At 40.3% G+C, this 24,468-nt stretch overlaps 4 protein-coding genes across 8 annotated transcripts in view; 1 reads left to right on the top strand and 3 right to left on the bottom strand.

Annotated features, from left to right (window-relative positions):
• Positions 1-3,186: 3,186 nt before the first annotated feature.
• Positions 3,187-5,523, bottom strand: kcnk17 (potassium channel, subfamily K, member 17). Its single transcript, XM_027001466.2, has 5 exons — positions 5,279-5,523; positions 4,344-4,458; positions 3,998-4,164; positions 3,616-3,784; positions 3,187-3,386 (listed from the first exon to the last, which is right to left on the bottom strand). The coding sequence occupies exons 1-5, from the start codon at positions 5,510-5,512 to the stop codon at positions 3,187-3,189; spliced, it is 885 nt and encodes a 294-aa protein (XP_026857267.2). The 5' UTR covers positions 5,513-5,523.
• A 9-nt stretch (positions 5,524-5,532) lies between these two features.
• Positions 5,533-9,425, bottom strand: LOC113572124 (potassium channel subfamily K member 16-like). 2 transcript variants are annotated; one of them, XM_027001431.2, is made up of 5 exons: positions 9,213-9,425; positions 8,968-9,082; positions 8,592-8,758; positions 8,144-8,312; positions 5,533-7,579 (listed from the first exon to the last, which is right to left on the bottom strand). In XM_027001431.2, the coding sequence occupies exons 1-5, from the start codon at positions 9,423-9,425 to the stop codon at positions 7,353-7,355; spliced, it is 891 nt and encodes a 296-aa protein (XP_026857232.1). In that variant the 3' UTR covers positions 5,533-7,352. The 2 variants fall into 2 exon arrangements, with proteins under 2 accessions (XP_026857232.1, XP_026857233.1); XM_027001432.2 differs by having other exon boundaries at positions 7,378-7,579; positions 8,144-8,317.
• A 5,397-nt stretch (positions 9,426-14,822) lies between these two features.
• Positions 14,823-24,468, top strand: part of LOC113572144 — a 45,845-nt gene continuing 36,199 nt past the window's right edge. Inside the window, exons 1-10 of one of the 4 annotated variants that reach the window (XM_035532567.1) lie at positions 14,823-14,852; positions 15,162-15,260; positions 15,378-15,513; positions 15,852-15,896; positions 16,014-16,067; positions 21,628-21,693; positions 22,864-22,935; positions 23,365-23,442; positions 23,960-24,025; positions 24,304-24,360. In XM_035532567.1, the coding sequence (XP_035388460.1) occupies positions 15,861-15,896; positions 16,014-16,067; positions 21,628-21,693; positions 22,864-22,935; positions 23,365-23,442; positions 23,960-24,025; positions 24,304-24,360 (429 nt within the window). In that variant the 5' untranslated portion in view covers positions 14,823-14,852; positions 15,162-15,260; positions 15,378-15,513; positions 15,852-15,860. Of the gene's footprint in view, positions 15,261-15,377; positions 15,514-15,851; positions 15,897-16,013; positions 16,068-18,003; positions 18,086-21,627; positions 21,694-22,863; positions 22,936-23,364; positions 23,443-23,959; positions 24,026-24,220; positions 24,361-24,468 lie in introns of those variants that run through there. The other 3 variants (XM_035532570.1, XM_035532568.1, XM_035532569.1) reach the window with 3 other exon arrangements.
• The window catches only part of kif6 (kinesin family member 6), a 63,165-nt gene continuing 56,063 nt past the window's right edge, over positions 17,367-24,468 (bottom strand). Inside the window, exon 22 of the mRNA XM_035532572.1 lies at positions 17,367-18,019. Coding sequence (XP_035388465.1) covers positions 18,000-18,019 — 20 coding nt within the window. The 3' untranslated portion in view covers positions 17,367-17,999. The remainder of the gene's footprint in view (positions 18,020-24,468) is intronic.

The following is a 24,468-nucleotide window of genomic DNA, read 5'->3' as shown; positions in this document are numbered from 1 at the left end:
GTTTGGCCTTGACGCTCCACTTTTTCATTATAGTGGTACATAAGTTGTGTAGAAACATGGTGCTTTCCAAGTAGGATGAGGGGATTTTCCTCACCCATCTCCAGTTCTGATCATTTCAACCTGCCCCCTACTCTGATTAGATTCATTTCATCCAAGACAGGACTGAGCTGTGCAATTGGACTTTTCTTTGATACAGGGGCCCCTTGACAGAGCGTGTTGTACTTTTCATAAAAGGCTGTTCTCTGTACATTCCAGATAATAACACTGGTGGCCTGTAACAAATCTCTAGCTGTGTGCGGTCTAGAACATTGATGCCACCCAGTGCAGTCAGATAGTTTGGAGTAGAACTTCATTTCATTGCACTTGATCAACGTTGGGAACATCAGTCTGACTCCACCATTTGCTACTTCAATCTGATAACCAGAAGCTCTCCTGCCTGAAGCCTCTGCCGTCCCAGCACATGTCCTTAGCCTGTAAGAAAATGCACTGGTGCAGATGCTGAATAGGTCGAAAAACTCTGACATGGCTAAAGATCTGTTGCTCTGGTCGTCGAGCATGGCATACATTTTGATGGCATGTTCAGGATTCCCTTTTGGGTAGATTTTGACAAGGCATATTTTTCGAGCAGGAGTTTGCTGAGAGCCCTTTGCCATAGAGCTTAGTGCACAGAGAGCACAGCAGGTGGTGATGAAGGATGTACCTCTTCCTCCCCGTCATGCTCTGATAAGGGGTCGATTGTTTTTAATGCCCATTGAGGTAGACCAGGATGAAGGGCTGTATTGTGACTGTTTCTGTCACACTTATCACGTTTCAGAATGGTTTTACAGCTGTGGGCATTGTGTGAAACAGACGCGTAACACTTGAAGCATATTCCTTTTTCCTTTAAGTAAGCTTTTCTTCCTTCTTCCGATAGTTTTTGATCTAAAGCCATAACACTTTCTCATTGGGTGTGGTTTGTTGTGAAAGGGGCAGTGTTTAGCTGGATCATCTTTAAAAGCGTTGCTTGTATTTGGATCTACAGTTGGAGAAGTATCAGTTTGTGCACAGACACTGGCATCCTGTATCTGATGTGTCTAGGTGGAGATTTTTCACCCTGAGAATTGCTGTTTGGATTGAAGCTTGGATCGTTTCTCATTTTGGCTTGATGACAGACAAATTGAGTTAAAAAGGAGAAAGGTGGATAGGAAACATTATACTCCTCCTTAAATTTGCACCTTGAGAGATCCATTTTTCCTGTAAACTATAGGGAACTTTCTCCACTATACACCCCACGTCACGTGCAGAGACCAAGTAGGCCAAGCCAGGTAAGTAGCCGTCTTCTTTTGCAGAGAGTAATGCCATCAAGAGATCTATGAGTTCTCTCAGCTTTAGGCAATCTTTACTTTAAAGCCTTGGGAAGTTGTCAGATTTCTTAAAGAGATCACTTTCGATGAGTGGAGAACTGTAGCACACATAATCTAGGATCTGTACAATATGCTTAATCACTTACAGATGATGCTTTCGATGGCATAAACAATAAGATTGCAGGAGATTGATTTTTACGTATGAAAGTGTGCGTGCTGGATTATTGAACTGAACTACTTCTTGCTTTGCAGGGAAGACATCATAGATAACAAGCATTACACAGTACCGTTTTCTCAAATAACTCTCTCCAGTCATCCAGCTAGTGATTCCACACACCCTCTCACTCTTGTATGCACACTGCACACACACACACACACACACACACACACACACACACACACACACACACACACACACACACACACAGTATATTAGTCCAATAGCCTTAAAAATAGCCTACAAATAGCCTTATATATACATACATACATACAGACCCCCCACCACCACCACCACTACCACACGTACACACACACACACACACACATTTTGCAATTAAAAATTGTGGTGAAGTACACAAGGTTTTAGAGAAACAGGATGTTTTGGACAGAAGTTCTTCATCAGCAGCTAATGGACATTGCATTAATGATGCATGTGTTTACAAAGAACTGATCTATAATCGCGGAAATTTAGAACCCCGTGGAATTAATGTTATGATTTAAACATCTGCTTTTTTCGAATATAAACTTTTTCCACCTCCTAGAACGTGAAAAGCACTTTGCTTGCACAACTGATGAAGGACCTCTGTCTGAAACTTCCTGTTTCTCTGGAAAGTTCACTACAATTTTGAATTGTTTACTACAGTACACTGCAGTTACCTGGAATCTTCTTCAGATTTATTTAAGGGATTTCCTTTGAGGAACAGAGCCTCAGTGTAGATCATAAATCAGTGATTCATCCACCACACAGCGAGTCTGAATACACATCAGAACATCTGAACATGTCACTGCCAGTTCTACAAAGTCTTTCAAACTGATCTAGTGTTAGCAAAGTAAAAAAAACAAAACAAAACAAAAAAAAAGACTTTGGTGTCGAAACAAAGGTTAGCATATACATCCATATAGGCATTAAGTAGAACGTAAATATAATTGATGTTTATGCCCCCTAGTGGATAATGTTGGGTGGTTGCTCATATATAACATTGGTTAATCTGGTGCTGAAGATCACACTGAATCCATACTCTTAGACAGATCTGTTTAAAGGGGTCTGTATTAATAGAAGAGCTTTTATGGTCATTTGAAAATGTTACTGGGATGAAACTAAAACATAGCTGAACCACAGTGAGGGTTAAGCAAATGTGCTGCCTAGCAGTCCAGAGAGGGTCACCCCTTTCTTTCATTACAGGTAGGGGTAAGTGCAGTTAGTACAGTGGAAACACAGGAAGAGAAAGAAAAGTGGGTTTGAATAAAACAGAATTTAAAAAAAACCTAAAGGATACTTTACTTTCGATTTGTTCCATAGTAATATACTTCATGAAAATTTGTAGTCAATAATTTTTCAGAACTAAAAAAACATTTTGTTGATAAATGGTACTTTAATTAATGGTGTTATGTAACAGTGTAATTAATGTTATTGTCTTCTCTACCAAGACTGTAATCTGTGGGATGTGAAATAAGACACTGATAAACGTTTATTAAAATCTAATACACAGTATATCTGGTCTGTGTGATTGGATTTAAAAAAAAATGTTTCAGGTGATTAACTGAGATTAACTGAGCACACAGCATTAAGGGTATGAACTGAACATTCACAGATGTATAACCAGATCTATTCCAATCTTAATGCTCAGCTTCCTTCTGCCTCCCGCTGTTGTGAATGGTCCGTTTCATCATGGTTCTTTCTTCCTGATTTATGATAAGCATTAATCCTCTCCAGCAGATCAATGGCATGATTGATTAGCAAAGCCAGCCAGGCCAGGCCAAAAAATATCCAGACTCCCAAGATACACCCATACCAGTCTGGGTATTCCTTATCTTGGTTAGAATCTGAAAGGCAAAATGCATTGAAAACAAAAAATAGTACTGATGTTAATCAGCAATCAGATTGTGATGTTATCATAATATGATTATTGAAATGGTGAACAGTTAATTTCTTTAGAACACATTGCAAAATCTATTGTCTGTAAGCATAATTCAACTCTTAACATGCAGTGTCTGTGTGTGTGTGTGTGTGTGTGTGTGTGTGTGTGTTTATATATGTGCCGATTTCAGTCACCTGCTACATAGTCTCCAAAGCCTATTGTACTGAGGGTGATGAAGCAGTAATAGATGGCCTGTGAGTATGTCCAACCTTCGTATTCTTGGAACAGTAGCATGGGAACCACGAAATAGAGGACTGATGAGATGAGGAAGGATGTGACATGGAGGCACACAATCATACATTTCTGTGGGATAATTAAGGACAATAGTTACACATCCAGTGTCTGAGTGCTGTGTGCTAAACATAGCATTACAGTGTGAATGCCTTAGGAATGAAGGCATAAGCTGAAGTTCTCCATGTATTCTGTTTAAAGTGCTCATTCATCTGTTCACATTTATTGATTTATTGTCACTGTATAAAATTGAATGTTGCATGTTTAGGAATCAGGATCTTTAACCTGGTGGTTGGTCTTTTTTGCGATGATATTGCAGAACTTTCTCTCGACTGCCAGCATATACTTGCCCACTCTGTTCAGAACCACCACATTAAGTGGGATTCCAACAACGGCAAAGACAACGCAGAAGATCTGTCCAAGCGTCGTCCTGGGGCTTATATTGCCGTAGCCTGTAGGGACCAGAATACTTTCTCAGAGCTTCTGTGTGTATGACCAGACTAGAATGAAAACATGGAGTGGGAAATGTGGCCCAAGAAAACATTATGGCTATATAATTAAACCTGTAATGAATTTCATAGTTAAATACAGCAATCAAATCATCAAATCAACAAGCATGTTCAGTTCTTACCAATGGTCGTAACAACAGTGGCTGCAAACACAGCAGAGCTTGTGAATTTCCAGAAGCCTCCAGATGTATGATTCCCCTTTAGACTTAACCCATCCTTAGATGCAGATAGGATCAACTTGAAAACAGTAATGAGCAACACCATGTGGGTCTCCAGCACATAGATAATAATACTACAAAATACTTAACATTACTATAAAATACTTAACAATAATACAAAAATGCTTTTCAAACAGCATAACCATAACAGTGTACCAGCAAAGCCAAGAGACAAGTGCTTTAAATATTCTGCAAAATATCACCCTTTGCCATCACCATTATTTACATGCTACCAGTCACTGAAGATTACACAAAGATCTTGTGTAATTGCACTGTTATCATATACACACACTGGTATACAAACCGTGGCCAGGATCTGGTGACTTTCAGATAAAGCTGACATAAAATATAATGGTAATTAAATTAACAACAACTGATTCCATTCTCTGATGCCACATTTGCTTTGCAAAGTTTTTCATATAACATTAGCAGCTTCTGTCATATGAATCACTGAAGATCTTGTGCAGATTGGCATAGACCACATTAAAATTGGCTTCAAAATACACAAACATATGTAACAGCCATTTGTCACATAAATACACAATTTGGGCTTGGTCAAACCTAATGATGCCTCCTGATATGATAAAATAAATAAAACACAGAGTACCAAAGGTCTTAATGAACATTTCTATTCTCATAGGGAGAATCTCATACAGTTACTTTTTGAGTCCAGAGAAATAAAATAATGGAAAAAACACCCACAACAGAGTCTGTTCTCCGAGAATCCAAACATTTTCCTCAAGCTAAGGCCATCGTTAGTTCTTTATTGAGTCAGCTGTTCTATCCTTACAGGTGTGTATTCTTTCTCTCTCTCACCCCTTTTTATCTGTTTCTCTCACCTCTGCCAGTTCTTCCAGGCTGTTTTGATCCAGACACTGATATTTCTGGAGCAGGATACTTCTCTCTTCTTTGAGGAGAGCAATTTGGCTCTCCATCTGATCCCCCTCCAGCTTCCAAAAAATGACTCCTCCGATGAGCACGTATGCCATGTACACCACTCCAAGTAACACGACAGAGAGGAGTTTGCCCACAGACTGCCTTGTGCAAATCTTTTCATTATGGATGGAGACCATAGTGTCCCCGGTATCCTTACCCCCTAGTGTACCTGCTTGTGCCTATCCCAGAGTACAGAGCTGTTTGAGGTCTGGGTGTTTGTGTGACAGGCAAATCAATCTGCGCAAGCAAGGTCTCCTATTCTGAGATCTTAAAGGCCTCCCATGCAAATGGAGGGTTAAAGAGTCACACAAGGAGACAGAGTAGGAACGATTTGCGAAGAGCATATAGCAAATGTTTTTGTTATTTTGTTGTACTCTTGTAATGATTTTCAAAACTCTTCACAATTAATATTTAGCGCACTCAGGTAGATAGATAGATTTTCTTGTGACCAAACAATTTAATAGCAAATTATATTTTAGTTATATTTAAATACATAAAGCCTTTCAGAATACATATGTAAATAAAACACTGGAGAAATTTAGGTTATTAAGCATTTTAACAGTGAGGATTTCAGACCTGTGTGACAAAACAGTAATTGTTGAGCTCTGCTGTGATAGAAACACCATATGGGTCTCCAGCACATCTCAGGAACAGTTAATCATTCTGATGTGTTTGTTTTATGCCTCATAGCTCAATCCACTGCTTATATCAAAACTCTACAATTAAGTGCATGCAGCATGCATGCTCACATGTATTCATGCATGTGCACTCACTTGCATGTGCACATGCACACACCCATGTGTGCACAAAGACTTTACTGAATAAAGCCCATGTGGAACAGCTTGATTTAAAAGCTTGGAGGGGGGTGGGACTAGGATGCCAGTCCACACTGTTGAGCCTTCTTGAGGTGTCACAGATGAAGGGAGATACCTACCTGATGACCCCTTAGAAGAGCTCGTGATGTTGTGGTTGCAGATATGAAGTGGGCTGGGCCCTATGTGAAGCTCTAATGGATTGACACAGGATATTTGACATCTTATCTTGTGTATAATTACAATGTTAAGAAGCACAGGATTTTTAACATTACTCAAATCTCAGTTTTATCACTGCAATATTCAGGATAAAATTAAATGATATCTTTAAACTTAAAATGCTGGACCATGGTTTATGAAAAACATCTAGATAAAATACAGTAATACTTTTCCCCACAACTGAATATTTTTAAAAGGACTCCATGTTCTATTCAAATATTGATAAAATATAAATACATACTTATATAGGATGTAACTTGAGCTATGTAACAAACAAAAAGAAAATGCAAATAACGTGACTCATAAGGAATACGAGCTCATTAATGCAAATGCATAATGCACCCGTGACAGACTGCACACACGTCTTATGAATCTATATCCCCATAACCCAGACGTAGCTCTCAGCCATACTTTGGTTCACTAAGACTTTTAGTTTGGTGTCTATTTTGAATGGCCTTGGTTTTATACAAGAAGGATTATCACAATTTATAAATGTTAAAATTTTGCCTGGTATTCTTAAACTATTGCCCACTGTGTCAGAATCTTTAAACCATACTTTGTACCCTCTGTAAATGTGCACTCAGAAACGCGGAGGCTGTGTCATTTTTGTTATGTGATAGTCACTTGACATAGCCTGAATTAACATGTTTCAGCTTTATCGTAGCATTAGCACCAATCCTCAAGCCTGTGCTTGACAAACCAACAAGGATACAAAGACAATAGATGTAAATTGAACAAAACAGTCTACAACATTTGAGCAATGTTGAGTCTTGACATGTGACAGCTTGGAACATAATGTACACTGTACATAATGTACCACTCCTACAGTGGTCTGTGTACTGACATAGAAAAGACACACTTACAACAGTACCCTGTTTACAATACCCCATTTCCTGACAACACTTCACAGGACTCAGCATTCTGGTTAAAAAAAGGCTCTTCCCCTTTAAGTTCTCTGGTCACTGACCCTGCGACTCAGCCCCTCCTCCTGCTTCCGGGCTGAAGGCTTTCCCTCCTCTCCAGCCCTAACTGGGGCCTGCTGGAGACCAAGGAAATGCTCCATCATCCTTGCACCCATGTTGAGAAGAAGAGCAAGCCAAGCCAGGGCCAAGATGATCCACACTGCTGCCAGACTGCGGTAGATAGAGACGTGGTGCTTGTCCTGGCTATTACCTGATACAAAGCAGAAAATCACAACTTTATATGTACACTGGAAGATACTTACATACTTAGATACTTCCTGGTAGATACTTGCATAAAGAGTCCATAAAGTCTATGTGTCATATGTTCAAAATTCAAAATTGTAGTGAAGTACACAAGGTTTCTAGAGAAACAGGACTTAGCTCTGGAAACTCAGTGTACTTCACTACAATTTTGAATACATCTCTTAATACAGTACATTGCAGTTACTCACCTGGAATCTTCTTCTGATTTATATATTTAGTAGAACCAAATAACTGCAGTAGTGTACTTAAAGATGTGAAGGTAATAAAAATTTCATTGAAGTACACAAAGTTTCCAAAAAGACAGGATGTTTTGGACAGAGGTCCTTCATATGATGTATAAGCAAAGTGCTTCAGCTGATCAAAGGCCACTATCAGAAACATCCTGTTATTATGTATCTTTGAAAACCTTGTTTACTACGCTAAAATTTACATCCACACAAACTATATATATATATATAGGCACACCCATAGACTGCCTTTGCTTGGACACCACAAAACAAATGACACTCACCAACCACATAGTCCCCAAATCCAATGGTGCTGAGCGTGATGAAGGCATAGTAGAAGCCCTCTCCATATGACCAGCCCTCCACATGACTGAAGACGACCGGGGGGAACACGAGGAACAGCACACTGCCCATGAGCAGGAGCAGGACCACGGCCAGCACCTCCACACACTGCTATGCTTACAACACCCACAAGTCCGAAAAATGAGCTCATTCAAGGTCTTTACCATAACATTTTTTAGAAATTCAGCGTTTACACACACTTCTCCTAATAATAACTTGTGCCTATTGAAACAATTTGTAGTTCTGGTATTTATTGACCATTTGTAGTCCTGTTTTTTTTTTTCAGATCTGAACTAACTTTCCATGTACTAGAGTTCAAGTGTATTGACTAAACAGGCACTAGAACAGTTGACTATGTCTGAATAGCATGAGAAAGAATCACACCACTACCTTGTAAGGCACCACTGAGACCATGCTGTGTTCCAGACGTCCCAGGTGGAGGGTAAGGCACTTGCTTAGCTGGTTGAGAAATGCCAGGTTGAGGGGTATGCCACAAAGGGCGTAAAACACACAGAACACCTGCCCAGAGAATGTGGTGGGGGAAAGGTTTCCATAGCCTTTTGGGGAAGTACATAAATCTCATCATTTACATAAAATCAGATGCATGCATGTCTGATCTAAATGCAAAAACTGTCATGTTTTTACATGTTTCATCTCATACTAAGAGCTAAGCAGTAACTTGATGAAAAAATAACAGACATCATACAATCTGATTAAATAAAATTGACAAATAGATTTTTAAAAATGCTGTGAACATGTAACCTGCCTATAGTGGTAACTACTGTCCCTGCAAAGAAGAAAGAACTGCCAAAATCCCAGTTACTAGGGTTAGTTGAATTTCCTGAAGGGTTCACCCCACTTTCCCAGGCATCTAAAATCACCTGCAGCAAAATGGGAATATCCAGTAAGGCAATGATACCACACAAACTCATGACGCTTCTATCACTGACAATAGAAATATACTAAAAACAGTAACCAATCATACACATAAGCACAGAATACTACAGTGACCTTTACAAACTTCTCCAAGGCTGGTCCATCCAGACAGCTGTAGTTGGCCAGGAAGGAGAGCTTTTCCATCTGAAAGTAGTTGCGGTTGTTGCTCTCCGCCTCCTTCTCCAGCAGCTGGAAAACAGTGGCTCCCAGCAGCAGATAGGTGAACTGGGACAGGGCAAGTAGCATGGTCAAGCTAAACCTCCCACCCGTGACCTGGAGCTGAGCCATGTATGCCCACATGCGTGAGAGCGCAGGTCTAGGGATCACGCTGTTGACCTGGCTCCTCCTGAGGACGACACTGGTGGGCAGGACTAAATCTACCAAGGGGTTTATTATGAATTTTTGCCTGATAGTCCTTAAATCATGTTGGTGAAAGAAATTCTTTCAGTTAGAGCATAGTATAGACTATCAATGTCAAGCTGGAATGTCTACATGACTCACATTTGCTGGTGAATATAAGAAGAATGAAAAAAAAAAAAACCCTCAATGGCAAAGGGTGAATAATAAGGGAAACTTTACCTTTCAAATGAACAGGATGCTGTGTTCATCATAATCAGCAGCCGACCTGTTAAATGTCTCAACTTTCAGTGGAAAACATCCAGAATAAGGTGGAAGAGAAGCATCTGGGTGTGAGGAGATTTTTAATCATCCTCATTGGACAGAGAGTTTACACGGATGTTTGACAGAGCGGGGGGTTCCTATGACAACACATAAGTCCAGGAGCTGTCTCCCACAGACTCATTTATCAGTACTAAAAAAGCACAAGTATTACCATGTCAGCAGAACATTGGTTAATGTTTCATCTGATGGTTGCAGCTTGCTCGAGCACACAGAATTTAGAGGATGAGCAATTAATCACCCTCCGCTGGTGTTATTCCTCTTAGGTGAATGCCACACTAACCATTTGTACTTCAGGTGGAGGCTCTGGCAGCATAGATCCTAGGATGTAGGTTCATGAACCTCATGGTGCTAGAGGTAGTGCAGTTTTTGTCCAGAAGACAATTCGTTCAAAGCAACTTATGATTATGAGTGAGTACAACTTGAGCAATTGAGAGTTAAGGGCCTTGCTCAGGGGCCCAATAGTGGCACCTTGGCAATGGTGGGGTTTGAACCAGCAACCTGCTGATTACCTTAACCATTAAGCTGCCATATATATATATATATATATATATATATATATATATATATATATATATATAATATATATATATATATATATATATAGTAGAGAGAGAGAGAGAGAGAGAGAGAGAGAGAGAGAGAGAGAGAGAGAGAGAGAGAGACAGAGAGACAGACAGACAGACAGACAGACACACACACACACAGAGAAAAACTGGTACACCGGTACCAGTAGACAGGAATGTAGGACTGCAGAAATGTGACTCCATAGACTCCATAACCTTGCTGAAATATTCTGAAGACAATGAGCACCATACTTCTGAACTGCAGAACACTCCACAATTCTGTTGTATTCCAAGGGGCAGGATATCTGTGTTCCGTAGTGCATTACATGGCATCCCAGATGTGTCATATAACACTGAGATCTTGTTAAGATCTGGTGAACTCAGCTGAGTTTGGCATCTCTAGACATGTGCGGTGGCGTATTCCTGTTGGAAGAGGCCGAACCCATCAGAACGAATATAGGACATCAATGGATGTAACTCGTCAGAAATGAGGCACACATATCATTCACCTGTCAGAGATGTTTGTAGACGTACCAGGGATCCCATGGAATGCCGGTTAAACCAACCCCATACCATTATGGAGCCACTACCAACCTCTATAGTCCCCTGCTGACATGCGACATCCATGGCTTCATGGGGTTTTCTCCACACACAGATCCTTTCATCTGCCCAAAACAGCTGGGCAGACTCGTCAGACCAAGCTACTCATTTCCAGTCATAAATTGTGCAGTGGTAGTGTTGCAGAGCCCAGGCGAGGTGCATAGTTCTGTGTCCTGCAATCATCACACCATCTTTTTATGGTCATACTGTTGTTGTAAGTTTGAGGTTTTGCCACGGTACAATCCAAAATATTTGTGAAAGTTGTTATAGCTGTAAAGGGGGATCAACTCCATATTAATGCCTATGGATTTAAAATGTCATAACACCTCCTGTAGGTGTAATGTGTTCCTTCGTCCATATTATATATGATATATAAAGTGTGTGTGTGTGTTTGTGTGTGTGTGTGTGTGTGTGTGTGTGTGTGTGTGTGTGTGTGTGTGTATATATATATATAGTGACGTTTGTGTGATGTGCTTTGCCCTCATTAATTATCTGATTCTGGCAATTTCAATGGACACAACAGCCAAACCATTAAGTCTCTTGTGCCTTCTGAAATAAGCATCTTGTTTAATTCAGCCAACTGCTCACATTTTCTTTTTTGCTCTGCTTTTGTGCTTGATTTTACTTAGCATCTTCACACATACCACCAGTACACCACAGAATATATAAAAAGTCAAAGCTTCCTCTAATATTAATCTAAATGTTTACAATAGATTATCTATTTGGATTTCAATAAATATATAGCATATTTAGCTAACACGCTAGTGGGCAAATAAGAATTTTCCCTAGTTCTATTAATGTATGACATGTATATATTATATTACACATTAATACATATTTTTATATATTTTGATGGAATTACTTTCATATTTTATGATTTTAGAGTTTATCATATATGAAATTGATCATATATGAAAGATCGGTTTAAGAACCATTTGTCCTTTTGTCTATCATGGATCAGACACCTAATAACTGGGGCATAAATAAACATCAGGGTGTGTAAAGCAGTGTATGGTTATGCTGACTGGTGAGGGACATTATTAAAGGAATCATTTGTGAATTATAGATGTGCAGTATAAGCCGGGATGAAAAAATCCTAACTGGATTTGTAGGGGGCTGAACCCACCCCAGTCCAACAATGTAAATAATTTAACATTAAAATGATAACTGTGAAGGAAAGGACAGACCAGAAAAGCATAAAGAATGAGCTCGTAGCTATATCTTCTCTAAAATCCTTTCAAAGCTATTAAAACTTGTAAGACTGTGAGGAAACTGATGAGATGTATGGAAAGAGAATCAAATGTAACGAATCAATAATAATAATGTTCAATAATATGAGTAATGATTGCTTGGAGCAAGCCTGCAAAGACCAAACTCATAGTGTGAGTTTGAGGAGAGTGCTCTCAAATGCAAATTCCTTTATAGCTACTTATTCTGTCAAACAAATCTATTCTAAGAAATGCAAAACACTTTTTGTAAAACAATTGCGATAGTCAAAACTCCTTTTCTCAAAATGTGATACATTACAAATGGACAGAGTTTTAGGAAATTAGGAGAATCATATTTTCTTCATAATGATACAATGTCAATTATTTCAAAGGCAGCAGCTGTAACAATATTGGGTTGCCCATTAAAATGGAAACATCTGGGCTTGTCAGGCGGTAGCTTCCATTCAAGTACACCTTTTGTGGGAGGAGCTTTGGCACGGCTCAGTGGCTTCTTGTTGACATTTGAAGAAAAATGCTGGGTGGTTGGAAAATGTTACCTGCATCTGTTATTGGCACAGGAGAACAAATCCATCTGATGGGCAGTTTTATAATGGAACAATTATAAAACAATAATGAAAGTGTTGATCATATTTTACCGGAATTACTTTCACACAGAGCAGACAAAAAAATCAATAATTCACAATGTCGGGAAAAGATAAAACAAATAAAATACATGATTTGATCCCCCAGGTAAACAGGTCTAGATCTTGGCAGGGTGACAGACACCTGATCCAGTTAGCGTTCTATGATAGCTTGTAAAAACATTTACTCAGGTTGGATAAGTGCCTGCACCAGTGATTTATGCTGCTGCTAGGCTACTTTCTTTAGCCGGGACATCGAGCACCTCATTTCCAGAAGGTTCTCTTCTGTTAGATAACACTGAAGCTAAGGGCAGATTATTATTGCCAAAAATGCCAAAATATTGTACAAAATACATAAAATGGTACTTGTCTCTGTGTATATACTTTTTTTCATTTTGATCATGTAGCTCACCAAGTAATTTATCTTTAATTCAGACTCAAAGCAACTTCATTGAGCTGGGATTATCGCTTGTCCTCATTTGATAAATTGTCTGTTAAATCCATTTGTTAGACAATGAAGCCCCAGGATTTTACCCCTTGTGTACATTTTGTTTTTCTACAGTCCAGAGAGCCACTCTCGAAGCCTTTATTTTGGTCCCACTCCTGAAGGAAAACAAATGAGTAAATTTCAACCATTTACTACACGCAGTACCAAATTGTACTGTAAATGAAAACATTAAGGGAAGAGTAAATAACTAAAATGAAAGATGACTTTTATGTAAAAGCACAGTTAATTAAATATGCAAAAATTACACAGACATTGTTTACAACATGGCAGGATGCATCAGCTTGCCTCATCACAGCTGCAGACTGTACAGACTGCTTCGTGATGTGAATGCTTCTGCTTTGTTAAATCACACAAGAAACAGAACCCAACTCCTGGTGCCAGCAGGCAAATGACTGATGTTTACGCAGAGAAGCTCTCTAATTTGGATCTGATGCGCAGTGATCGTCAAAGCATAGCTGAATAACTGGCACAGGTCACTGAGTGAGTGCATTAGAGGGGTCAGGTTAGACAGTCAGTAAGAGGTGCAAAGAGTTCACAGTGCAGTGTCTCAGGAAGTGATTCCTAAACTAAACACACTCGACCACCACCACTGCTCAAACATAAAATGGCCATGCCAGCATTTCAGTGTTTCAAACACCATCTGTTCGTTCGTTCGTTTTCGTTTTCTCTCTCTCTCTCTCTCTCTCTCTCTCTCTCTCTCTCTCTCTCCTCTCTCTCTCTCTCTCTCTCTCCTCTCTCTCTCTCTCACACACACACACACACACACACACTTACTTAAACAGAGCAGCATGTTGTACACACAGTTCTAGTATACTCAGTGGACATGAGATAACCTGTTTGCCATGACAGGCTAAGTCTGAAAGAACATAGCGTAAAGAGTCCATGGGTGCTTTCTAAAACCGAGCGATCGTGAGAGTGATTCAAATTACTGAAGTTGTTTTTAATAGCTTATTTAGGCATTAACGTCAACCGCACCTCTAAATACTCAATGATGTTAACCGCAGCTCTTCGGCATGGTTGCGGTGCGCAAACTACTTGCTTTGACATGTTATAGACACTAGAGGGGGGTATTCGTACAATTGTAAAAATCCTTTCCTACCATTCGGTTGTGCTTAGTGAACGCTACAGTTCACCTAGCCGGGTCTAATGCTCTTATTTTAAACGCCCACAATTAACAATGTACAATAACAACAGCTACACCCACACTCGACAAAAACAACAACACATGCGATCGTGGGACCATTTATTCGTTTGTTTTACTCAGCAGTCAAGTTACGTGAACCTAGTTCATATCTGTGTATCCTTGATACCGCCCCCACTGTTTCCTTTTATACACACACACACACACACACACACACACACACACACACACACACACACACACACACACACACACACGGGACCAATGACCAGCCGTGACCCTGGTTCGTGGTCTATATGAGGATCGCTGATTGGCTGTTTATAACAGCGGGATTCCTCCGTGGCTTGTATACTCGTCGTAAATTGGCAGCATGGTAGCTAGCTCTACGTGTTTTTTTGCAAGTCTTACAAAACGCTGCAAACTTAAGAAACCATTTATTCTTCCATGAGCACCATATTAAAATCCATTTTAGATTTGAATTTACAAAGATGAGTTACGCTTTAGCCGTCCGCAAAATGCAATTTAGATTCAGTTAGACTAGTACTTTGGAACGATTTTGCCTAAACTGTTCATTTGTGACTAATAATTTATAGTCTACATCGTATTGTTTAGTGTGACTCTAGTAACGTCATACGATCAAATGTAATGTTTCATAAATGTGTTTCTAACCCTTTCATTTCAGTGGGGAAACGTAAAACACCCATTCTGGATGCTAAACAGCACGTTTGTGCAAGACGAGACAAGAGTATACTAGAGAGCAGATTCTTAAATGCTATTAAAGGTAGGCCAGCGTCTCCCTAGTGTCCTAATGTTACTGAAGCATTATGAATAAGCAAAAGCTACAGTTTTGTACCTTGTACTTTTTTCCTCACTCGAATATCTTTGTATTCCCATGCAGGATATGGAGTGTTTGCTACCGCACTTATCGAGGAGGGAAGTTTCATTGCCGAATACAGAGGCGCTCTGCGAGATGCAGGGAAATGTGTTCCCGATGCGTATTCCTACTACTTTATATATAACGACACTCGGTATTGGTAGGTATGGTTCGGTTCGCTATTTATTTCAAAAAGGCTGTTAACTACCTAGTAGGCTGGGTAGGCTGGTTTATACCTGTAGGCTGGTTTATACCACAGACCAGCATTCGAATTTGGTAGCAGTGTTTGTGTGCATAGCGTCATGTATGACCGTGGCGTTTTTACTGCAGTGTCGATGCGTCCGTGGATGACGGTTCTCTTGGACGGCTTATCAATGACGACAGTAATCCTAACTCAAAGATGAAAGTCATCCCTGTCAATGACGTGCCGCATCTTTGCTTATTTGCGCTCCGTGACATCCAGCCAGGCGAAGAGATAACTTTTTTTTCTGTTTGCAGTGGTTGTGTATGGGAGGCCCTGCTCAGTTTGATAATGGCAAAGAGGTAACTACCTGCTTTATCATGTGAATTTCAGTCAGTGTACTGATATGAAGTTGTCAGCCTTACAGTGTACATGCATCGTATTACATTGTAACATTTTGATTGTTTTCCCCTTGTGAGCGAGGGGTAACGAAGTGTGAGGAGCAGTCATCACATTCAGAAACTACGGACCAAGTAAGAATCCAATGTGCCTTGTTCTCAATGCAAAATTGTACAATAATTCTGTGGAAACCTTATGCATCTTTCCAGCCTTATGTTTTTATAATACGTTCTTACAACAAACAACCCATCCAATGTGGGTGACAGAGTTAAAGCTAAGATTATTTGATATTTTCCCTACCATAGATGATATATATCTTTGGTTTTGTACATATTTCTTTCATTGCTTCAGCAAGAGCAAAAACCTTTTGATCTACCTTCTGATATATATTTCAGTTAAATTTGCCAAAAAATACATCAGTGTAGATGAATAAAATTTTGCAAAAATGTCTAAAAAATCTGAAGTAATGAAATAATGATTTGATCAAACTATACAAAGTGTGTTTCTTACTTCATTTACAATTCTATATTTCATAATTGATTACTTACACAGTATCTATGTCTACAATCTCATAATATGTATACGTCTCATAATAACTAAACCTCTGTTATTTTGAAGAGGGCTTGTGAGGAGAAACGGACATCTTGTAGTGGGGAATCTCCTCTAATAAAATAACGCAGCAAGAATGACTTGTTAATTACCAATCACAGCTTCACTTTTCCAAATGGACTGGCCACATTCTTACACATACTCTTGCTGTTTTACTGATGGTACAGACTGTCCTGTTGGAGAACACTTGTATTAATAAGTACTGAGTAGCAGAGAAAGCTGTAAGTGTCTGATAACTGGCAAGCTGACTTGTGTGAATTTGGGAAGAAGTGACTTGATTAAGTGTGCTCTTATTATAGCCCAGCTGTGAGGATGAACAGAGGGTATGCGATATTCGGCTGCCTCAGATAACAGGTCAAATGCAGATACCGATGACAAGTTACATTCGTTTATAATGCCATTCATATGAGCAGTATAAGAAAATATAAGCAACCCCTCAATGGTTGTAGTTAGTATACTGTTGTGGAATTTTGAACAAACAGCAAGTCAGACGTGATTAAGAGAGTAATTTAATAAGAAAAAGAATAAAATAAATGTTTGGCTCGCCTCAGGTAGGGAGCCCTGAGTATACAAAACCGTGACTAGTTATACTACTCCTGTGCTGTCTTTAACCAATCATCTTTTCTTAAGCAGCTCTTCTTCCCTTTGTTGCTGTGGCTATAAGCCAATCAGCTCTTGGCTTGGTTTTTCCCACAAACCAACCCAAACTGACTCCAAACTGTATGGGTTGTGTGTCAAGTTGACCTTGGTGTTAACAGTTCCTGATACATGTTCAACTTAATCAGCAACAGGCGGATACAAATGTGCAGACAGCATTATTAATTTGAGAACAAAAGGATCAGTGTGATTTTATATGAATCACATAATGCATAGTTTCGTAACATTTTCCATCACATTTCCCCCCTTATACAATCATTTGTTAATTATCAGAGAATACAGTGTGCAGGTACAGGGTGTTATCCTCATCCAGGTCCTCTTTAGTGACCTGAATAAGTTGGTATCTGGTATCCATATTCATGCGAATAGTACTAAGCATACATTGACATAACAAAGGTCCACAACATATAATCAAGGCAAGTAGTAAAATGGATGGGAGAATCATAATTACAATACTTTTCCACATTGAGAATAGAGATCCCTGTTTCCAGTCCCAAGGTCTCACTCCGGCTTCTTCAGCACGAAGTTGGTCAGCAATCTTACTCATGTGTTCCAAGGCCATGGAGATATTACCTCCAGGTGCATCATTGGGCGGTATGTACGTGCAACAATGGTCGCCTATCATTGAACACACTCCCCCCTCCTTAGCGAGGAGCATGTCCAAGGCCATGCGGTTTTGTGTCGTCAGTAGTACTTGGAATGGTCCTCTCCACCTGGGTTGGCTCCACCGCTTCCTCCTGAAGTCTTTTATCAGCACCCAATCGCCTGGCTGATGCGTGTGGAGGGGATTGCCCGTCACCTCAGGAAGGACTGCCTTCACCTGCTTAGACACATGGGAAAGAGATTTGTGCAGAGAGACACAATACAAAAGTGATTCATTGATCAGGTTAGTATCCCAATCGGGCGGTCTTATCCCCGTGTTGGGAGGCCGTCCAAACACTATCTCAAAAGCTGATAAGCCTGTTCGTGCCTGCGGCCTGGTTCGACATTGCCACAGGACGAGGGGAAGGCATTTTACCCAATTCATGCCTGTTTCCTGCATTAATTTAGCTAGACCCCCTTTAATGGTACCGTTTGCCCGTTCTACTGCCCCTGCACTAGCTGGGTGATAACTGCAGTGTTTTCTCATATCCACCCCTAGGTATTTAGTCAGAGCCTTTAGTCCTTCATGTACAAAGGGTGTCCCGTTGTCACTAGACACCCATTGTGGCAAACCCCACCGGGGAATAATTTCTCTCAGTAGTGCTTTTGCTACTGCATCACTATCTTGTTTGCCTGTTGGGAAGGCCTCCACCCACTTACTGAACATGCAAGCATGTACCTCTTCCCTTCGGCCGGTGTTAGTTCTACAAAATCTATTTGCCAATGTTGAAATGGCTCACTGGGCGGCGGGTGTCCGGCGGGTGCGTGTTTGGTATGATTGTCTCTGTGTGGCGTATTTTGTGCACAGAATTTTGGGTGTGTGTGTTTATTCCTGGTACATACCAATGTCTTGTTATGCTCTCCACTATCTCCCCTTTGCTCATGTGACTTCTCCCATGAGCAATCTCAATTAGTCCTTTCATATAAGAAGTGGGGAGACATGGTTTGTTCATTTCTGGGTGTACCCATATTCCTCCTATTTGTTTACATCCCCCTTTTTTCCATTTTGCGTAGCCTTGTGGAGTGGCTTGTTTTTGTATGTCTTTGGTAGTTATTCTGGTTTCAGTGTCTGTTTGTGCCATTTGTGGTTTGAGCGGTGTGAGTTGAGCTACTTTATCCGCATAGGCATTCCCTTTTGACACAGTGTCATCTGCCTTTGTGTGTGCAGCGCACTTTATGATTGCTACTTCCTTTGGTAGTTGGATTGCTTCCAACAGCTCTGCTACTAGGTGGTGGTTCTTTATCTTTGCTCCTGAGCTGGTGAGAAAGTTACGATGTTTCCAGATGGCCCCTCAAGCTCTGCATAAGATGGTATAAATGTTCTACAATAGGAACACATGCCTAAGAAGGACAGCAGTTGTTTTTTCGTCGTGGGTCTTGGTATAGTCAAAATAGCATTCACTCTATCTTTAGTCAGCATGCGCGTTTGTTCAGTAATGTCATGTCCTAAAAAAAAATGCACTTGCTGCTTACAAAACTGTAATTTGGATTTGGATGCCTTATGGCCTTCCCCTGCTAAATGATGTAGCAGTGCCACTGTGGCTTGTTTACACGCTTCTCGTGTTTTCCCACAAATCAAAAGATCATCAACGTATTGCAGCAAGGCTGTTCCTTCAGGGAGCTCCAAAGCTTCTAGGCTTCGGTGTAAGGCGGCATTGTAAATGGTTGGTGATTCACAATACCCCTGACACAACCTCGTGAATGTGTATGGCTTTCCTTCAAAAGTGAAAGCAAACCAAAATTGGCTATCCTTGTGCACAGGTACACTAAAGAAAGCGTTGGCCAAATCAACTACACTGAACCACTTGCTATCTGGTGGGATCTGAGAGAGAATGGTGTGCGGGTTTGGAACTTCTGGGGCTCTAGGGTGTACTGCCGCGTTGACAGCCTGCAAATCCTGCACAAATCTCCATTCATCTCTCCCTGGTTTCTTAACTGGGAAGATTGGAGTACGTACCGGTGAATCTGGGCATGGCACGATTACTCCTGCTTGTTTTAATGATTGGAACACAGGCCTAATACCCTCCACTGCCTCTGGTTTTAGAGGGTATTGGTGCTGGTGTGGTCTATAATCAGATTTTGGGGTGATGTGGACAGGCTCACATCCTTTTATTAAGCCCACATTTTTTTCCCCTGTGCCTATAACCCTGCAGGAACTGTTTTCAGTTCCTCTTCCTCTGAGAGGGTAACAGAGGCTGCCATAATTACCATGTTTGGACTCACGAGCTCGACCCCCCCTTTTACAGTTTAACCTATACGGGGCTGGCGTTTTCCAAACTTCTATGCTCGGGCTGTACATAATTTCACACTGGGGTTCTTTTATCCAATCAGTTGCACTCAACACGCGTTTTGTCCATAACCTTACTCTCTGCCAGTCTGGGTCAGCACATGAGGCGCTGCATGTGAGACCGAATATAAAGATTTTTGTTTAGCTGAGAGCTGCACCACTCCTGCAGCCCACTCGCAATCCCATGCTATAGCTGTGATAATCAAAGTGTCACTGCCCCTAAGTCAAATTTCTGTTCAAAATCAACATCAGATCCCTCATGGACCTTCATTGTACTGTGAATAGAGTCACTTTGTTTAACTGTCAGCTCACCGGGTAGCGTTTTAGTAACTTCAGTCATAAAATGTGTTTAGTACTTTCCCCAGCAGTGCACTGCAATTCATACACGTACAAAGGGACTCCTGCCTCTAGCTGGACTCCCTGTGTAGGTGTTTCCTACATAACAATAACCCCTCTGGGTTGCTGCTAATTGTGCAGCCAAGTTTACACATTTAATCTCTAGCTAACAAATTAATTGGACAGGTTTCTGACACCAAAAAGCTGTGTTTGAATTGGCTGTTTCCTAAACTACATTGGAGAGGCTCGGACATCCTTTCATCAATGGGATGACCTCCCACTCCAATTACTGTTATCCCATATCCTGGTCTCATTCTACATTCTATTAAACCTTCTTTTAACACCAAGTGGGTGGCACCACTGTCAACCAAAAACAACATTTTTTCCCTCTACGTTCACAATCACCTCGGGGAGGCCCCTTTACCCCTTACTAATCTGCTGTAATAGTTGGTAATTTAAATTTGTTACTTCCCTTTTGTCGTCTTCTCTCAGTGGTCCGTCGCCGTCCTGCCTCTCCACCGCCCGTCAGTCTAGCTTGACTTCCTTAATTGTAGGATCAAAATCACCGAAATCTTCTTCGTTCTCCCCCTCAGGACAGTCTCTTGCAAAGTGTCCAAACTTCCCACAATTGTAGCAGTCTTTCCCTTCAGGCCCCTTTCCTCGGCCTCTTCCTCTCCCTCGTCCACGTCCTCTGCCACGTCCACGACCTCTTCCTCTGTCCCCTACTGTCTGGAGCATGGTCAGCATCGCCTGATGAGTGGTGTCAGCGCGCTGGCACTCCCGTCTAGTGTCCTTCTTACCCAGGATGGTTTCATGATGCTTGGCGTGTTCTTCAATAGTCGACAAAGGGGCTCTACTATAGCCTATGCAGTTTTTTCTAATGAGGTCACTAATGTCCTTTTTCATGTTCATAAGGAAGCTGTTTCTCAAATGAGCTTCCCATGCCCCTACTTCTCCGGGGCCCGCTGCACGTTGTGCTGGTGCATCAATTCCACAGTGATTTTCCATCACAATACCAAAAGCTCATTTATAATAAGCGTACAATCAGGAGCACCCAAAATGTTTGTGCATTCCTGATTTTACTGCTTTATTATAAATAAGCACATATAGTAATATGCTTACACAGTTGCCTAAAACCATCCTAATCTTTACTACTATTATAGATGGGTTGTGAAATGGAGGAACCATCATGCAGTGCTAAAGGTCATCAAAGTCAGTCATCTGAACAAGTAAGACATCCGTAATGACATAAAAATGTCTCAAACACATTTGATGATGAACACAACACACTATTAATGGTTTTGTAATGTTTTGTGCTTTGGTATCAGTGTCTCTGAGAGATATGACACAGAATATTTCATCTCAAAATCTGACATGAATATTGTTGATATTGTTTGCAAGTGAAATAACACCATGCATGTCTTAAAATGAATTCCGTTACAGGTGGAGAAAAGTGACATTATTGTAAGAAGGTCTCCAAGGGAAGCAATACTGGTTTAAATATGTAATTACAAAATATTTGGCTTGATTGAATCTGTCACTGTATTGCAGTGGAACTGTCAGGAACTGCAGAGAATGTATGAGAATATCCCAACATTATTTTGTTTCAGATATGCTTTGAGCATGAGACAATGGTCTGTGAAAAGGCCCCTGTGCTTGGGCAGGAATGGCTTTTATGTATTTTTGTATTTCCAGCACTTTCCAGCATTTCTTCTTAAAGCCTTTGCTTTGTTTCCAGTTTGTCATAGTGATATCATCATTTTTAGAGTGTAAATATGGTGCTGCATTACCCCATGGCTAATTTTTGCTAAGAACAGAACAGCCACAAGTTAGGATCAAAAATAAGTTTATAGCAGCACCAACGTAACACCAGTTCAGTGATTGGCAAATGAAAATTGCACTTATGCTTAGAAGTCTGCTGGAAGGTAAACCATTATTTAACGGACTCGTTTTAGATGCACTCCAAGTATGTGAGGTTCTTTTCTGCTTGTAGCTCCCTCTTAAACTATCAAATGGAAGCATTTGGAAAAGTTAGAAAATTAGTCATAATGAAAAACTAATTTGTGTTAAGGGCTCTCATAAGAGTGCTACCAAATGGGAAGCACTTTTGAGTGCGCTTCTGTCTATGCTCACACTTTGTGAAGTGCCTTGCCGCACATCTTAATTTCTTTTAAATGTAGAACCCTGGGGATGAAGAGATAACATCTCATAATAAAGACCCATCTGAATCTCAGCCAGCTAATCAGTTCTGATCTCAGTGACATCTGTCATCTTATTTTTGTATGTTTATTCTAGAAAAGGCATTCTAACCAAAATGAATGTCAGTGATCAATCTTTTGTTACCATAGTGACATTTATCTGTTGGTTCTAAATGCATTAGCTTGTTTATTGTATTGCAGATGACATGTGAAATAGAACAGGTGGAGGGTGAGAAAGAGGCCCTTAACAGTCAGGCTGCAGAACAGGCTCAGGTATGTGTTACCCACTTTAATACAAACGACACTGAAATAACCCCAAAACTTAATAACATTTAGGCTACGTGAATTACACTGCACTAACATCAGACCTGCAGTTGAGGACTTTAATGTAACCTATGGAAATGGATGTATACATTTTCTTAGCTAAAAGGTTTGAGAGAGATTCAGGACATTGTTTACGGATTTGTTATAAAATTGGTTTCTTTTAGAATTTGTCATAACCACAGTCTAGCTTTGATCATCTTGGTGGATGTTTCATGCCACCAAGCTCTTGTCTGAATTAGTTTACATGAAGTTTACACTTGCCTTTTTGGAGATAAACTTTGTTGCATATATTCACCATTTAGGTTTTTTTTTTTTTTTTTTTTGCCACTAAGATCTTTTTCTGTACTATATAGTGTTTCCATTTTTGTCAATTTACAGCTGGAGATGCAGAAGGAGACGGGCATGGGAGTGGAGCCATGTGTGGAAGAAGAGTGTCTCACAGAAGCTGCTGAACAGGTAGCATTTTAAATATATGGTCTGTCATTTGAAAAGCTTTTGTAAGTGCTCAAGTCTCAAGCAGGTCCTGGGATTTGTTTTTGGCCACAATTCAGTTGTGCTTCTGGGTCCAACATGTCCCAGGAAACAGGTTTAACGTGTTTATATGAAAGTACCTTTTTTTCTGCTCTACACTCTATTTTTTGCAGCAATGAATATGGTATATCAATGTACTGCACTCAATCTACCATCACCACTGCTCACCTTTTGGTACTTTGGTACTGCATTCTTTACCAGGCTGTTTAAGGAATACTTTCTCAGCTTTTGATTATTCTACCTACAGTTAAGAGAAGTGGGAGAGTAAGATTTTGTGTGTTTTGAAATCCTAAATGAACTGTTCTACAGCAGGTGATAATCAGCAGGCATGTAATGACTGCTTACCTACTAAGGCAAACAGTTTGAGGCCCCTGAAATGTTTGATTTAAGACTGCATGCTTTATTTTATTCACTGTAAATACTTATTTTATCACTATTGCAGAAAATGTATGAAGAGGGGAAGAATATGTGTGAGAATGAATCACCTCAAATGCAGACAGCCAAACAGGTATTAACTATACATTGTTCTTTCTTACCCTTAGCTAAGGAATATTTCCAGACAGACATTAAAACTGATCCTAGAATATAAAAAGTGTCTTATGTAAATTTATATGGAATTAGTAGTGCAGTGTATTTGGAATTTTCCCTCAGACACAGATTAAGTCTAAACCGTGCATAATCTGGCCTATATATTTATGACCAGTAGATTCAAGGGGAAAAGTAAGATATGACAGCCTGAAGGGGGCGCACATGGACAGCAACTTAATAATGGTGTTACCCGTGCAGATGGCTCGGGAAGAGGCGCAGCACACACGCTCATCTCAGACTAACAGGGCCAAGGAGGTATGTCATTTCTCATCCTCATCCATGCAGTGTTAAGCACCCAGAGCCTAACAAGAACCGATGATTGATGTTTTAGTATTGCTCTGCTGAGTGACAGTAATGAGGCTG

This window comes from Electrophorus electricus, chromosome 13, assembly GCF_013358815.1.
Source record: "Electrophorus electricus isolate fEleEle1 chromosome 13, fEleEle1.pri, whole genome shotgun sequence".
In the NCBI taxonomy this organism is placed as follows: Eukaryota; Metazoa; Chordata; class Actinopteri; order Gymnotiformes; family Gymnotidae; genus Electrophorus; species Electrophorus electricus.
The sequence above is the reverse complement of the archived record's forward strand: the minus strand, read 5'-3'. Positions and strand labels throughout refer to the sequence as shown.

Excerpts from the sequence above, each read along its gene's own strand:
- kcnk17 (XM_027001466.2), bottom strand. The coding sequence starts at position 5,512 with ATGGTCTCCATCCATAATGAAAAGATTTGCACAAGGCAGTCTGTGGGC. Across the intron at positions 4,165-4,343 it reads CACTGTTGTTACGACCATTG|GCTACGGCAATATAAGCCCC; the intron begins GTAAGAACTGAA and ends TGGTCCCTACAG. Across the intron at positions 3,387-3,615 it reads CTTTGGAGACTATGTAGCAG|ATTCTAACCAAGATAAGGAA; the intron begins GTGACTGAAATC and ends TTTGCCTTTCAG.
- LOC113572124 (XM_027001431.2), bottom strand. The coding sequence starts at position 9,425 with ATGGCTCAGCTCCAGGTCACGGGTGGGAGGTTTAGCTTGACCATGCTA. Across the intron at positions 9,083-9,212 it reads CCTTGGAGAAGTTTGTAAAG|GTGATTTTAGATGCCTGGGA; the intron begins GTCACTGTAGTA and ends ATTTTGCTGCAG. Across the intron at positions 7,580-8,143 it reads ATTTGGGGACTATGTGGTTG|GTAATAGCCAGGACAAGCAC; the intron begins GTGAGTGTCATT and ends GCTTTGTATCAG.